Raw genomic sequence first — 13513 nt, 5'->3', positions numbered from 1 at the left:
TAGCTGTAAGCTGGTGAGGATGTATGTAACAGAGAAAACTGTCCAGAAATTCTACACAATCACTAAGAAGAACACAGATAAGCTAATTATATATATATATATATAAAAAAACTTACTGTTGGAAAAAAAAAAAAATTTGTACTTGTGTAGAAAATATATGTCAAGGAGTTATTTTTATCACACATTCAATTTCATTGTTTTGAATTTTGAATATTTTCTGTGACTGTTTGTTTTGTCTTGTGTTTGATGTTTTTATTTTGTAAAGTTCTACCCTGGTGTTTCTTGTCTTGTTTTACTTCCTGTGTTTTCCCCCTTTTGTTGTTGGATTGGTTTCTCCTTGTGGCTCCGCCCACATTAGTTTCACCTGTGTCTCTGCCCATGTGGCTACATATAGTCCTGACTTTCCTTTTTTTTTCTGCCAAGATGTCTGTGTATGTTCCCTTGTGTTCCTGTTCAGTTCAGGTGTTATTAGGTAGTGATGGTTCCTAACTGGAGGCTTCACAATTTTTTTGCGTTGTTTTAACCTATCACCGGGCTCTGTGGTGGGGTATAGGGCCGTGCTTCCATTAGACTTAACTTGACCTGTAAACATTAATTCAGTTTACAATGCAACATATTTACAACCCCTGGCAAAAATTATGGAATCACCAGTCTTGGAGGATGTTCATTCAGTTGTTTAATTTTGTAGATAAAAAGCAGATCACAGACATGACACAAAACTAAAGTCATTTCAAATGGCAACTTTCTGGCTTTAAGAAACACTAAAAGAAATCAAGAAAAAAACTTGTGGTAGTCAGTAACAGTTACTTTTTTAGACCAAGCAGAGGGAAAAAATGATGGAATCACTCAATTCTGAGGAAAAAATTATGGATTCACCCTGTAAATTTTCTTTCCCAAAACTAACAGATTAGATCTGCTCGTTCGTCTGCAGTTAAAAAGGAGTGATCACACCTTGGAGAGCTGTTGGACCAAGTGGATTGACATGAATCATGGCTCCAACGAGAGATGTCAATTGAAACAAAGGAGAGGATTATCAAACTCCTTAAAAAGGGTGAATCATCATGCAGTGTTGCAAAATCTGGACCAAGTACAAACAACATGGGAAGGTTGTTAAAAGCAAGCATACTGGTAGATCAAGGAAGACATCAAAGCATCAAGACAGAAAACTTAAGGCAATATGTCTTGAAAACAGAATATGCACAGCAAAACAAATGAGGAACAAATGGGTGTCCGAACTGTAAGAAGTCGCCTAAAGGAAATGGGATTTACATACAGAAAAGCTAAATGAAAGCCATCATTAACACCTAAACAGAAAAAAACAAGGTTACAATGGGCTAAGGAAAAGCAATCGTGGACTGTGGATGAAAGTCATATTCAGTGATGAATCGCAAATCTGCATTGGGCAAGGTGACGATGCTGGAACTTTTGTTTGGTGCCGTTCCAATGAGATTTATGAGGACAACTGCCTGAAGAAAACATGCAAATTTACACAGTCATTGATGATATGGGGCTGCATGTCAGGTAAAGGCACTGGGGAGATGGCTGTCATTACATCTTCAATAAATTCACAAGTTTACGTTAACATTTTTCTTATCCCATCAATTGAAAGGATGTTTGGGGAAGATGAAATCATTTTTCAACATGATAATGCATCTTGCCATAGAGCAAAAACTGTGAAAACATTCCTTGAAGAAAGACACATAAGGTCAATGTCATGGCCTGCAAATAGTCCGGATCTCAATCCAACTGAAAATCTGTGGTGGAAGTTGAAAAAAAAGGTCCATGACAAGGCTCCAACCTGCAAAGCTGATCTGGCAACAGCATTCAGAGAAAGTTGGAGCCAGACTGATGAATAGTACTGTTTGTCACTCATTAAGTCCATGCCTCAGAGACTGCAAGCTGTTATAAAAGCCAGAGGTGGTGCAACAAAGTACCAGTGGTGTGTTGAAGTGTTCTTTTGTTTGTTTGTTTGTTTTTCATGATTCCATAATTTTTTCTTCAGAATTGAGTGATTCCATAATTTTTTCTTCAGAATTGAGTGATTCCATAATTTTTTCCCTCTGCTTGGTCTAAAAAAGTAACTGTTACTGACTACCACAAGTTTTTTTCTTGATTTCTTTTAGTGTTGCCATAAGTTGCCATTTGAAATAACTTTAGTTTTGTGCCATGTCTGTGATCTGCTTTTTTTTCTACAAAATTAAACAATTGAATGAACATCCTCCAATACTGGTAATTCCATAATTTTTGCCAGAGGTTGTAGTGGTGCACAGAATACTCAAACAGACCTGGTTCTTCTTGCCATAGGAGCTGCTTTGACCATCACAGCTTGATACAGTATAGGTGTAGGAGCCACCTTGTTGCCTGTGTAACGGAAGAATTTAGGAACGTTTTTAAAATCTTGTTGGGAATAGTTGTTAAAATGCCGGAAAAATGTTTACAGAAAGCTGAAATCCAAAACTCTCAACAGCTCAGAGCTGTTCTCAGGATCTGTAAAGTCAAAAACAGAGTAAAAGGTCCATTCATAGTAAATGAAGGAAACAGTCCTAAAAACATCTAGATAAAATAAGTTTTACTATACCAGATGGAAGCTTTTGTCTGAAATCTAAAGAAACAACAGGTAATTTCAGATGAAAGTAGCTCACCTTGTTTCTTTTTATGAACCATGAATCCAGCAGCTGCTGCAAAGATGAGAACAAGAACAACCACTGCAGTGATGATGATGATGATGATGATGGTGGTGGTGGTTGTAATGATTATGTTACTGGGCTTCTCTGCTGAACAAACGAAAAAATAGGCTAAAGTAGTTTAGGGTGCTCTCACATCCTGCACACTCTGCAAAGGCTGTAGCTTAGAAACGTCCCAAAAGCAGCAAATGAAGAAGAAAATTAGGAAATCATGCAGACTGCAAGGTATCAGAAGATAAATACTAACATTGAATAGGATCATAAGTGTTTGAGACCGATTACTTTTGTAGGAGTCTATGAGCTGCTTTTGCTATTCCATTAAGTACATCATTTTATTTATTATAATTGACTTAACCCCCGCGACCCTTAACAGGAATAACCGGGTATAGAAAATGAATGAATGAATAATTGACTTCTTTCATTATTAGTTCTGGTAAATTACTAAGTTAATTACTGAACAAAGGCTAAAATAACCTTAACCCTATAATCAGTTTGGTACCAAAATCTAAAATATCTTTAATGTGGTGGATTTACTGTAAAACATTGTAGACTTCTTTAATGTTATAACTGCTGTAGTATTTATGTTCACAAGCCTTTTCATTTTGACTGCAGGACAAAAAAAAAAAATAAAAAATCTGACGTGTCTGTTACTTGACACTTTATTCTGAATATCATCAATAAAATGTGGGGAAAAATAAAACTGAATAGTGTTGGTTGAGTGTTGAATGCGAAGATCAATCTGATCCAGTTAGTAATGAAGCAGCAGCATTCTCATATGTTTGCAAGAGACTGATGGATGACTTACTAAGTGATATAAACATTACAACAGTCAGAATAATAATGCATACGTAATACATACATCTCTAACCACTCATTTGAAGCTATAGGTCAGCATGAAAAAGATGCAAAAACATGAACCAGTGAATACAAGAAGAAATTATTATGAAAGGATGATTAATGTAAATATAGAAGTGTAGCTTGTAAGCTTCTACTTTAACAATTAGTTTATTGTTTCTTTTTACAGTTAAACCAATTGTAAGCCCTGTTAAAATGACACGTGTGAAAAAAATCTTTTGAAGACCACAATCCAGCCTGGATGTCTTGGTTTGATTAGACTCTCAGTGAAAGCTGTGTTTCAGTGACCTTCCACTAGAGGGCGACAAAAACCATCAACTGGTCACCAAGGTAAAACTCACTGTCAGGACATTTTCTTATCTTCAGGTATAATTGTAATAACTTAGAAACAAAGAGATGTTGATGATGATTTAAAAAGACTCAGTTTCACCAAATATTAAAGGAAAATGCAGAAATACAGATTTTGTGAGAATAAGAAGATTTTGATGAAACAATTAATTTTTCAGATGATTTGTGATTCGAAACTCTAAAATGCAAAGGTAGAACTGGGTATTTGATGTTGAACACCAGCCAAATGTTTTAGTCCATGTGACAGAGGAGGGGCTCCTGAAAAAATGCTGGTTTAAAAAAAACTGACTCACCAGGAAACGCTGCTAGAAAAATAAACTCACTCTGTCCTCCATATTAGAGAGTTTACCGGGAGCACGGGACACGTGAAGAACTGCATCATGTCCAATGGGTCAAGTTCTACGTGTTACCTGAGCTGGTGTGTTTTGGACTTTAGCAGCAGACAAGTAGAGACAAGCAGCTTTAGATGAAGCAGCAGAAAGATAAACACATGATAAGATCTAGAGATAGATTCATATTTTCTGATTTGATTTATTGGAAAGACTGTAATTATTCATTCACAGGTACAAATGTGCCAGCTTTCAACCTAAATCACAGCATGAACTAAAACCAGCTCAGATGATTGGTTCAGCATTTAAATATATTCATTAGGATCTTCATTCACGTTCAAGTTCAATCAATACGCTGAGCTGCAAGAGAACAAGTAACTGCTGTGAGAGTTCAGGTGAGCTCAGAGTTCTAGAGAATACCATCACAAGGTGTGTACGTTCCTGGTGTCATTCATTCCATTTTGGCATTTAGAGACTGAGCAACATAAAACACACAAACACAAATAAACATGAAAAACATCTTAGCTTTAACAACACAATATCAAAACATTAGATTTAAAAAGAGAAAAGCTACACTATTAGGCCCAACTTAATATAAACTGAAAAAAAAAAAAAAAAGGGCATAAGGTGTGTACGGTCCTGGTGTCATTCATTCTGTTTTGGCATTTAGACACTTAGCAATATAAAACAAGACACTTTTTAAACTATATTTTCTTAAGAAAAACACAAATAAACTTAGCTTTAACAACACGATATCAAAACATTAGAATGAAAAAGACAAATGCTATAGAATTAGGCCCAATCCAATAAAAACTGAATAAAGCCAGTTTGACACATAGTAGTAGTAGTAGTAGTAGTTCATTGTTATAAACATAAAGAGGAGAAACCCATGTACAACATTAACATGAAGACTGCAGTGTATTTACTATACTCATTCTTTTTTACACACCAGTGTATTTCGAAGCTGTTGTCTCTACAGAGGGTTATTAGACTGACACTGTTGGATGAACAGGTTAATGAGAGACATAGTACAGAGATTTAGGAACCAGCAAAGCAGAAAAACACATTTATAGTGTAGACTTATAAATTAAGATGAGATGAGATCATCCTTTATTTATCCCACAGTGGGGAAAGAGACATTTCTGGTCCCTGACCTTACATATGTTGACCTATACAAATGTCACATAGTCTGTGAAACTATACTACACACTTAACTACATTAACCGGCCCAACTGGTTTAGAAGGTAACTTCATATGAATGTGATTTCCTGGTCAGTAATTAAACCACCATCACTACCTGGTTCCACTAAACTTGATTTGATTTGGTCTCTAACTGTAAACGTCACAACTATGATGAATCTGTCCCACAAAAGAAAAGAACATGGTTTCAGTTATCCAGTAACAAGTGTAGGACAGTGTATTTAGTGTTCAACTGTAATTCATGTAAGTTATTGTACACTTTAAAATATAAGAAAAACATATTGTCAGCTAGGTTTCTGGATTCGGTATGTCAGAGAGTTCAGTGTTGTTCTCACTATCTGTAAGGTCAGAAACAAACAGAGTTAAAGGTCAACTCATAGTCTGGAGAAATCATCAACAGTTTGTTAGATCAGTTGAAACAAAATAAAATCAGTTTTACTTACCAGGTGGAGCCCTTTGGTCTGAAATGAAAAGTAAAGACAGGTCATTTCAGTTCCAGTTGTTAATGTCAGAATATCTTTCATCATCTTATCTCCAGTGAATATGATCCTCTTCTACTCACTCAACCTGAAGAATAAATCCACTCTGCTCTTCTGTTTAGTTCTCACTTTGTTTCTTTCTTCATCACTTCTCTCCCTCATCATCATAGTATAGTCATGTTCTCCTGACTTCTCCTGACTCTGAGACTTACTCAGCTTTTACTGCTGGATACTTCAAATTGTAGGATTCAACTCAAAGACTAAATCAAAGTAGCTCACCTTGTTTCTTTTTATGAACCACGAATCCAGCTGCTGCTGCAAAGACGACAACAAAAACAGTGATGATGATGGTGGTCATGTTACTGGGCTCCTCTGTTGAAGAAAGAACAACGACAGAAGATTAAGAACAGTCAGATAAAACAGGTGAGAACAGGGGTACAGTCATCCATAAATATATGGTTTTGTTTTTATGAACCAAGACTGACTGCTACTGTTCATCTCTACCATAACTACCAAACACAGACAACATGACCAAAGAACACTAAAAAATGAAGCAATTCTTAAAGAATACATTGGCTAAGTTCACAAATCCTTTGGATAATTTAAATTGAAGATTGTGAATAAATGTTTGATGCAACTGCATTGACGTTTTTACGAGTCTCATTCAATAGATCCACCACGTAAAATGACAATACAATCACTGGTACAGCAGATACTCAGTGGCTTATATGTTTGTTTTGTTGTTTTTTGTTGAAACAACTCACTGATTTTTATTATTAGTTAAATTTACAACTGAATTGAAACACAAAACCTCAAATATAAAAAATATCCAACAATATTAATTTCCTCTTACCCCAGTTGGTTCTGATCTGTTCTTCATGCAGTTTGGTGATGATGTCGTCCTCCACACCAGAGAGATGAAACACACAGTCGTACCTCCTCCAGTCTTCAGGTGAGACTGATGAAATGTCCAGGTCAACATTCATCTGGAAGGATCCATCATGGTTGGGGAGGATCTCTCCATGTTCCACTCCTTCATGAATCTCCTCTCCATCTTTCCTCCAGAACATCATGGCTCTGTCAGGGTAGAAACCTGTAGCGTGGCAACTGACTGGAGAGGAGGGAGTCTTCTGGAGGAGAGACACTGAGGGGAGGTCTGGAGAGAGAGAGAGGAGGAAGGGGGAACAAAGATGATGAAATTAAGTTAAAGAATCAATACTACTAGAACAGACATACTATATATTGGCTAACATAATAATGATAATACCACCATGTTCAAGTTTGTTAATCTTTGCTGATTAACCTGAAACACAGAGTACAGATGAGGATGATCTATGGTCATATAGTATATTTAAGGATATATTGAACAGTTTATCGTAGCTTCAGCACTGATTTAAATCCAACCATCTCTCTATCTTTGACAGAAGACAATCAAAAAGAGTCAGACTCATTGAACTGATAACACAACAAATATACAATAAACAGTATAGTGTTCAGCAAACTACATCAGGTCATGTGACTGTACCTGTTCTCAGCAGAGAGTTATTCCCATACTTCAAACTCAGCTTCAGCCACTCAGGACAAGTCTTACTGTATATTTCCTTAATTTGTTTTATTCTATCTGTCTCATTATCCCATCTCTGTTTGATAATGTCAGCCTCTCGTTTCAGAGCGGTCCATGTCAATGTCTTCAGATCCAGTTCAATGAAGTCTTCTCCATCATAACCATACCGTTCAATACCAGTAACCTCTCCAGACGTTTCATCACATTCACAGCCTTCTATTACCTGTAAAATGTGAACACCTGAGAGAGAGAGACAACAGAGATCACAATGAACAGTGATGTACAAATATCTAAATATGATTTTAAATGATTATTCATTGTGTGATGCACTGGTATGCAGACGCTGCAGTACAATCTGAATGGTTTCAGCAGCATGCTTTAGTCATATGTGACCTTTTTATTTACGGGGCAGTCATTCAACAAACAGTCAAGACATTCATGTGAAACACAAGTCAGTGGTATGGTCTTGTATTTATCTAGGGCTTTTCTACTGATTGGTAGCCTACTACTCAAAGTGTTTCTACACATCTAGACGTTATAACTTGAGGGAATAAGAGCACACACCAGAGCTGAGCACTGGGGACTCCTAAATCAGATCAGGTGATTCATTTGTCATGTATACTAAAGTAGTTGTCTTTACATCCAAGACTGCTGAACTGATAGATGGTAACCATCTGCTGGTGACCACTGTTGAGTGTGAAGGTTCTCAGTCATCCAGGACATGGGATGTCAAATGGAAATGTTTCATCCAAGAAGCTCCTTCAGTTCTAAATGACTGGTGGGGAGAAATGTCCTTCCCAAACCAACTGTTTAGAAAACCTGGAATATGTAGGCCTACCTGTACTTTCACTGTGGTTGAAGAACTGGATGAAACTGTTCATCAAGTTTTTGATGATTTGTGGTTGAATCTCAAAACACTGCTGAGTGCACCATTTCAAGACTTGAGGATTCTCATCAAGTAATTTGTTCATCCAGTCCTCTCTTGGTTCTGATGTCTTGTTGCTGTCACAGTATAGAGCCTGGATGTCATCAACCACTGTGACACTCAAATACTCTGGAAGGTTTGGGACTCCAGAGGATGCAGTAATGTAATAGTTTAGTGAGCGTTTCACTGTGGAACAAACAACAAATATAATGTCAATGTAAATTAAATAGTAAAAATTATATAAATAATAATAAATTAAAATATGGATTTAGGCTAATATTTAATATAAGCTGTTTCAGAGCGGTTAAAGCCATGGCTCAGATAAACATGTAAGATCGAGTGGAAAGAGTTTAAAGAAAAGATGATAAAGAATGTGAATGTGATCTTACCTGATGATGAAACATGGCACAAGAGAAGCAGGTAGAACAACGTTTTCATCCTGATTTTATTTTATTGTGATGAAGACACTGGACCAAATAATCAGCTGGTAACGAGCTGGGAGGCTGAATCAGAAAGTAAAGGCTGACTGAGGTAAAGCCAGCCCACACTTAGTTTTGTAGTATGAATCTGTTCAGAGTGCTTGCAAGAACAGCTTTTCAAAATAAAAGCGATGAGAGTAATTTCGCAATCATTCATTCATTCAGTCAGTCACTCTGTCAATAAATAAATAGCGAGTGTAAAGTCTGAAGAGGAATCAGTTTGTGGAGACAGAGATTTTCGTTTTTTATTTATTAATAGTTTTCATTTTAAGACCTTTTCATGGGCTTTTATTTTGAAATTGCACATATTTCCTGGGTGACATCCTTAAGAGGTGTACTAATGTTATGTTGTTATGTTATGTTATGTTATGCTGAAGGTATTTGTCACTTCTGTTCTGTTGGTATTTAACACCAGTGCCACCTACTGGATTCTATGACAAACTGACAGGATTTATGGTCTCATTTAATCAGGAGTGCTTTAATACCCCAGAGTTCAACGATGCGTGTGCAAAAATGGACGGCAGCATTTCATGGCGGACCTTCTCTGGCAACATTTCAAAGTATCTGATGATACTGCTCTCTCTTTTAGTGTGCAGGGAGTCTAACATACAGCGGACCAAGAAAAGGCTTCAGCATTTGTCAGTGATGTTCGTAGTTGTTTATTTTTTTAGAGAGGCCTCACCAAAATAGATGCAATCTAAAAATTAACAGACCCAAATCAACAATAACATCTTCTAGTAACATTGTACAGTAACACTGTGTTATCAGCAGAGAGGAGTGACACAGATTCTAGGCACATAATTCATCAAAATAAAAAGTTTGTACACACTCTTATGTATCACTTAGAAGAACGCTTATAAGCTAATTATATATATATAAAAAAAATCTTATTGTTGGAAAAAAAACATTTGTATTTGTGTAGAAAATATCATGGAGTTACTTTTATCACACATTCAATTTCATTGTTTTGGATTTTGAATACTTTCTGTGTGTTTATATTGCTTTTTTTTTTGTAAAGTTCTTCCTTGTTGTTTCTTGTCTTGTTTTACTTCCTGTGTTTCCCCCTTTTGTTGTTGGATTGGTTTCTCCTTGTGGCTCCGCCCTCATTAGTTTCACCTGTGTCTCCTTAACCCCTCTGCCCATGTGGCTACATATAGTCCTGACTTTCCTTTTTTTCTCTGTCAAGTTGTCTGTGTATGTTCCCTTGTGTTCCATTTCAGTTCCGTGTTCCTGGGTAATTACGCAAACTTGGACCCTCTTCAGTTTGCGTACCAGCCTCATGTTGGTGTGGATGATGCTGTCATCTACCTGCTGCACCGTGCTCACTCTCACCTGGATGGTGGGAAGAGCTCTCTGAGGATCATGTTTTTTGTTTTTTTTCCAGTGCTTTTAACACCATTCAGCCCTTTCTGATGAGTGAGAAGCTGCTCAGGATGGGTGTCAGCTCCTCCATTGTCTCCTGGATTACTGATTACTTGTCTGACAGGCCCCAGTTTGTGCGGCTGGGGGGCTCCCTGTCTGATACTGTTGTCAGTAATGTGGGGGCACCACAGGGGACTGTGCTGTCTCCATTTCTGTTCACTCTTTACACCTCCGATTTCCAGTACAGCTCTGGGTCCTGCCACCTGCAGAAATTCTCTGATGACTGCAGTGGTTGGGTGTATTAGTGATGGACATGAGGAGGAGTACAGGACACTGATTGAAGACTTTGTGGAGTGGTCCCAGACAAACCACCTACTCCTGAATGTGGACAAGACCAAGGAGCTGGTCATTGACTTCAGGAGGGAGAGGACACCAGTGGAGCCCATCACCATCCAGGGCCTAGATGTGGAAGTAGTGGACCACTATAAGTACCTGGGAGTCCACATGAACAGCAGGCTGGACTGGAGGGACAACAGTGATGCTGTGTACAAGAAGGGACTGAGTAGACTCTACTTCCTGAGGAAGCTTAGGTCTTTTAACGTATGCAGCAAGTTGCTGGAGATGTTCTACCAGTCTGTTGTTGCGAGTGCCCTGTATTTTGCTGTGGTTTGTTGGGGGAGCAGCACCAGCAAAAAGGACATAAGTAGGATCGACAAATTGATCCGAAAGGCTGGTCATGTGATTGGCAGTGAGTTGGAGACGTTTGTCTCAGTGAGGGACAGGAGGACACTGGACAAACTGCTCTCCATCATGGACAATCCGTCACATCCACTACACCAGACAATAGAGGGGCAGCGGAGCTCGTTCTCGAACAGACTGATCTAGCTCCGCTCCCACACTGAACGCTACAGGACTACTTTCATACCATTCTCTGTCCAGTTGTACAACAACTCACCTTTCTGTAACAGATAACTCCATGTTAGTCATGGTAATGGACACTATTGCACCTTACTATCATCCCTGTGTATATAATATATATTCTTCCATCTCTATTTCTTGTACATTTATATATGCTAATTTGTACATTTTGCTTATACTATTTTATTTAATCTTTTATCTGTGGTTCTTAAGAGTATTAATGCTACTGTGACCAAGCAATTTCCCTTGTGGATGAATAAAGTTTATCTAAGTCTAAGATAATACCAGCATGTTCAAGTTTGTTAATCTTTGCTTATTAACCTCAAATACAAAGTACAGATGAGGCTGATCTATGGTCATATAGTATATTTAAGGATATATTGAACAGTTTATCGTAGCTTCAGCACTGATTTAAATCCAAACATCTCTCTATCTTTGACAGAAGACAATCAAAAAGAGTCAGACTCATTGAACTGATAATACAACAAATATACAATAAACAGTATAGTGTTCAGCAAACTACATCAGGTCATGTGACCCTACCTGTTCTCAGCAGAGAGTTATTCCCATACTTCAACGTCATCTTCAGCCAGTTAGGGTAAATGTGAGTGAGGCCATGCTCAATTTCTTTTATTGTAACTTTCTCATTATCCCATCTCTGTTTGATAATGTCAGCCTCTGGTTTCAGAGCGGTCCACGTCAACGTCTTCAGATCCAGTTCAATGAAGTCTTCTCCATCATAACCAAACCGTTTAAAACCAGTAACCTCTCCAGTCGTTTCATCCCATTCACAGCCTTCTATCCTCTGTAAAATGTGAACACCTGAGAGAGAGAGAGAGAGACAACAGAGATCACAATGAACAGTGATGTACAAATATCTAAAGATGATTTTAAATGATTATTCATTGTGTGATGCACTGGTATGCAGACACTGCAGTACAATCTGAATGGTTTCAGTAGCATGCTTTAGTCATATGTGACCTTTTTATTCAACCTTTTTCATTCAACAGTCAAGACATGCTGGTTTAAAAACAACAAGGAATAAGAAGAAAACTGACTCACCAGGAAACACTGCTAGAAAAATAAACTCACTCTGTCTATATTAGAGAGTTTATTGGGAGCACGGGACACATGAAGAACTGCATCATGTCCAATGGGTCAAGTTCTACGTGTTACCTGAGCTGGTGTGTTTTGGACTTTAGCAGCAGTAAAGTAGAGACAAGCAGCTTTAGATGAAGCAGCAGGAAGACAAACACATGATAAGATCTAGAGATAGATTCATATTTTCTGATTTGATTTATTGGAAAGACTGTAATTATTCATTCACAGGTACAAATGTGCCAGCTTTCAACCTAAATCACAGTATGAACTAAAACCAGCTCAGATGATTGGGTTCAGCATTTAAACATATTCTATAGGATCTACATCCACATTAAAGTTCAATCAATACTCTGAGCTGCAAGAGAACAAGTAACTGCTGTGAGAGTTCAGGTGAGCTCAGATTTCTAGAATACCATCATAAGGTGTGGACGGTCCTGATGTCATTAATTCTGTTTAGGCATTTAGACACTTAGCAATATGAAACACGCAAACATAAATAAACATAAAAAAACATCTTAGCTTTAACAACACAAAACATTAGCATTAAAAAAGAGAAACGGTACAGAATCAGGCCCAACTTAATAAATACTGAAAAAAAGGCAGTTTGACACATAGTAGTAGTAGTAATAATAATAGCTCACTGTTGGAAACATAATGAGGAGAAACCCATGTACAACATTAACATATTCATCCCACAGTGGTGTAACCGGCCCAACTGGCTTAGAAGGTAACTTCATGTGAATGTGATTTCCTGCTCAGTAATTAAACTGAAACCACCATCACGACCACAACGATTAGTGATTTCCTAGAATAGGAGGTTATAAATAATAAAATGAATACATAGCTGGGGGTTTAAGGGTGTGGGAAACACATTTCTGTGACCAGAATTTAAGTATATAATTGTCAAGTGGGTGAAAAGATATGTTTACCATTTTGAACAAGGCCCACACTTTCTTTCTATATCCACTAGGTATAGTCACACAGCTGAGTTCATAAGCTTTCTAGAACACTTTGTCCCATGTCTATAGCCCCTTTTGATGCAGAATTACAGCCCTTCAGATCTTCACAGAAGTCAGGGTTCAAAGAAGGAGGCATTTACAATCCCCTAACTAACATATGCTGTTCCCCAGGTTGAGACCTTTCCAACAATATCTTTATTATAATCCTACAACAAAGTATGGATTTTCACATTTCATGAACACAGCTGTGCACAGGCTTAGATTCAGAGAGCCTTTTGAGGGCTCAGCCCATGAGATAAGGATGCTTTTT

At 37.6% G+C, this 13513-nt stretch overlaps 1 protein-coding gene across 1 annotated transcript; it reads right to left on the bottom strand.

Moving 5' to 3' along the window:
- Nucleotides 1-3722: 3722 nt before the first annotated feature.
- LOC311501338 (major histocompatibility complex class I-related gene protein-like) lies at nt 3723-9224 on the bottom strand. Its single transcript, XM_084563100.1, has 7 exons — nt 8774-9224; nt 8298-8570; nt 7421-7699; nt 6749-7051; nt 6175-6267; nt 5860-5877; nt 3723-5754 (listed from the first exon to the last, which is right to left on the bottom strand). The coding sequence occupies exons 1-7, from the start codon at nt 8820-8822 to the stop codon at nt 5705-5707; spliced, it is 1065 nt and encodes a 354-aa protein (XP_084419226.1). The 5' UTR covers nt 8823-9224; the 3' UTR covers nt 3723-5704.
- Nucleotides 9225-13513: the final 4289 nt, after the last annotated feature.

The sequence above is a fragment of the Chelon labrosus genome (genome assembly GCF_963514085.1).
Source record: "Chelon labrosus genome assembly, chromosome: 16".
NCBI lineage: Eukaryota > Metazoa > Chordata > Actinopteri > Mugiliformes > Mugilidae > Chelon > Chelon labrosus.
The sequence above is the reverse complement of the archived record's forward strand: the minus strand, read 5'-3'. Positions and strand labels throughout refer to the sequence as shown.

What these genes read in the sequence shown, in the direction of transcription:
- LOC311501338 (XM_084563100.1), bottom strand. Translation starts at nt 8,822, where the DNA reads ATGAAAACGTTGTTCTACCTGCTTCTCTTGTGCCATGTTTCATCATCA. An exon ending in TAACTCTCTGCTGAGAACAG is followed by an intron (nt 7,052 to 7,420) that starts GTACAGTCACAT and finishes CTCTCTCTCCAG; the next exon opens with ACCTCCCCTCAGTGTCTCTC. An exon ending in ACAGATCAGAACCAACTGGG is followed by an intron (nt 6,268 to 6,748) that starts GTAAGAGGAAAT and finishes TTTCTTCAACAG; the next exon opens with AGGAGCCCAGTAACATGACC.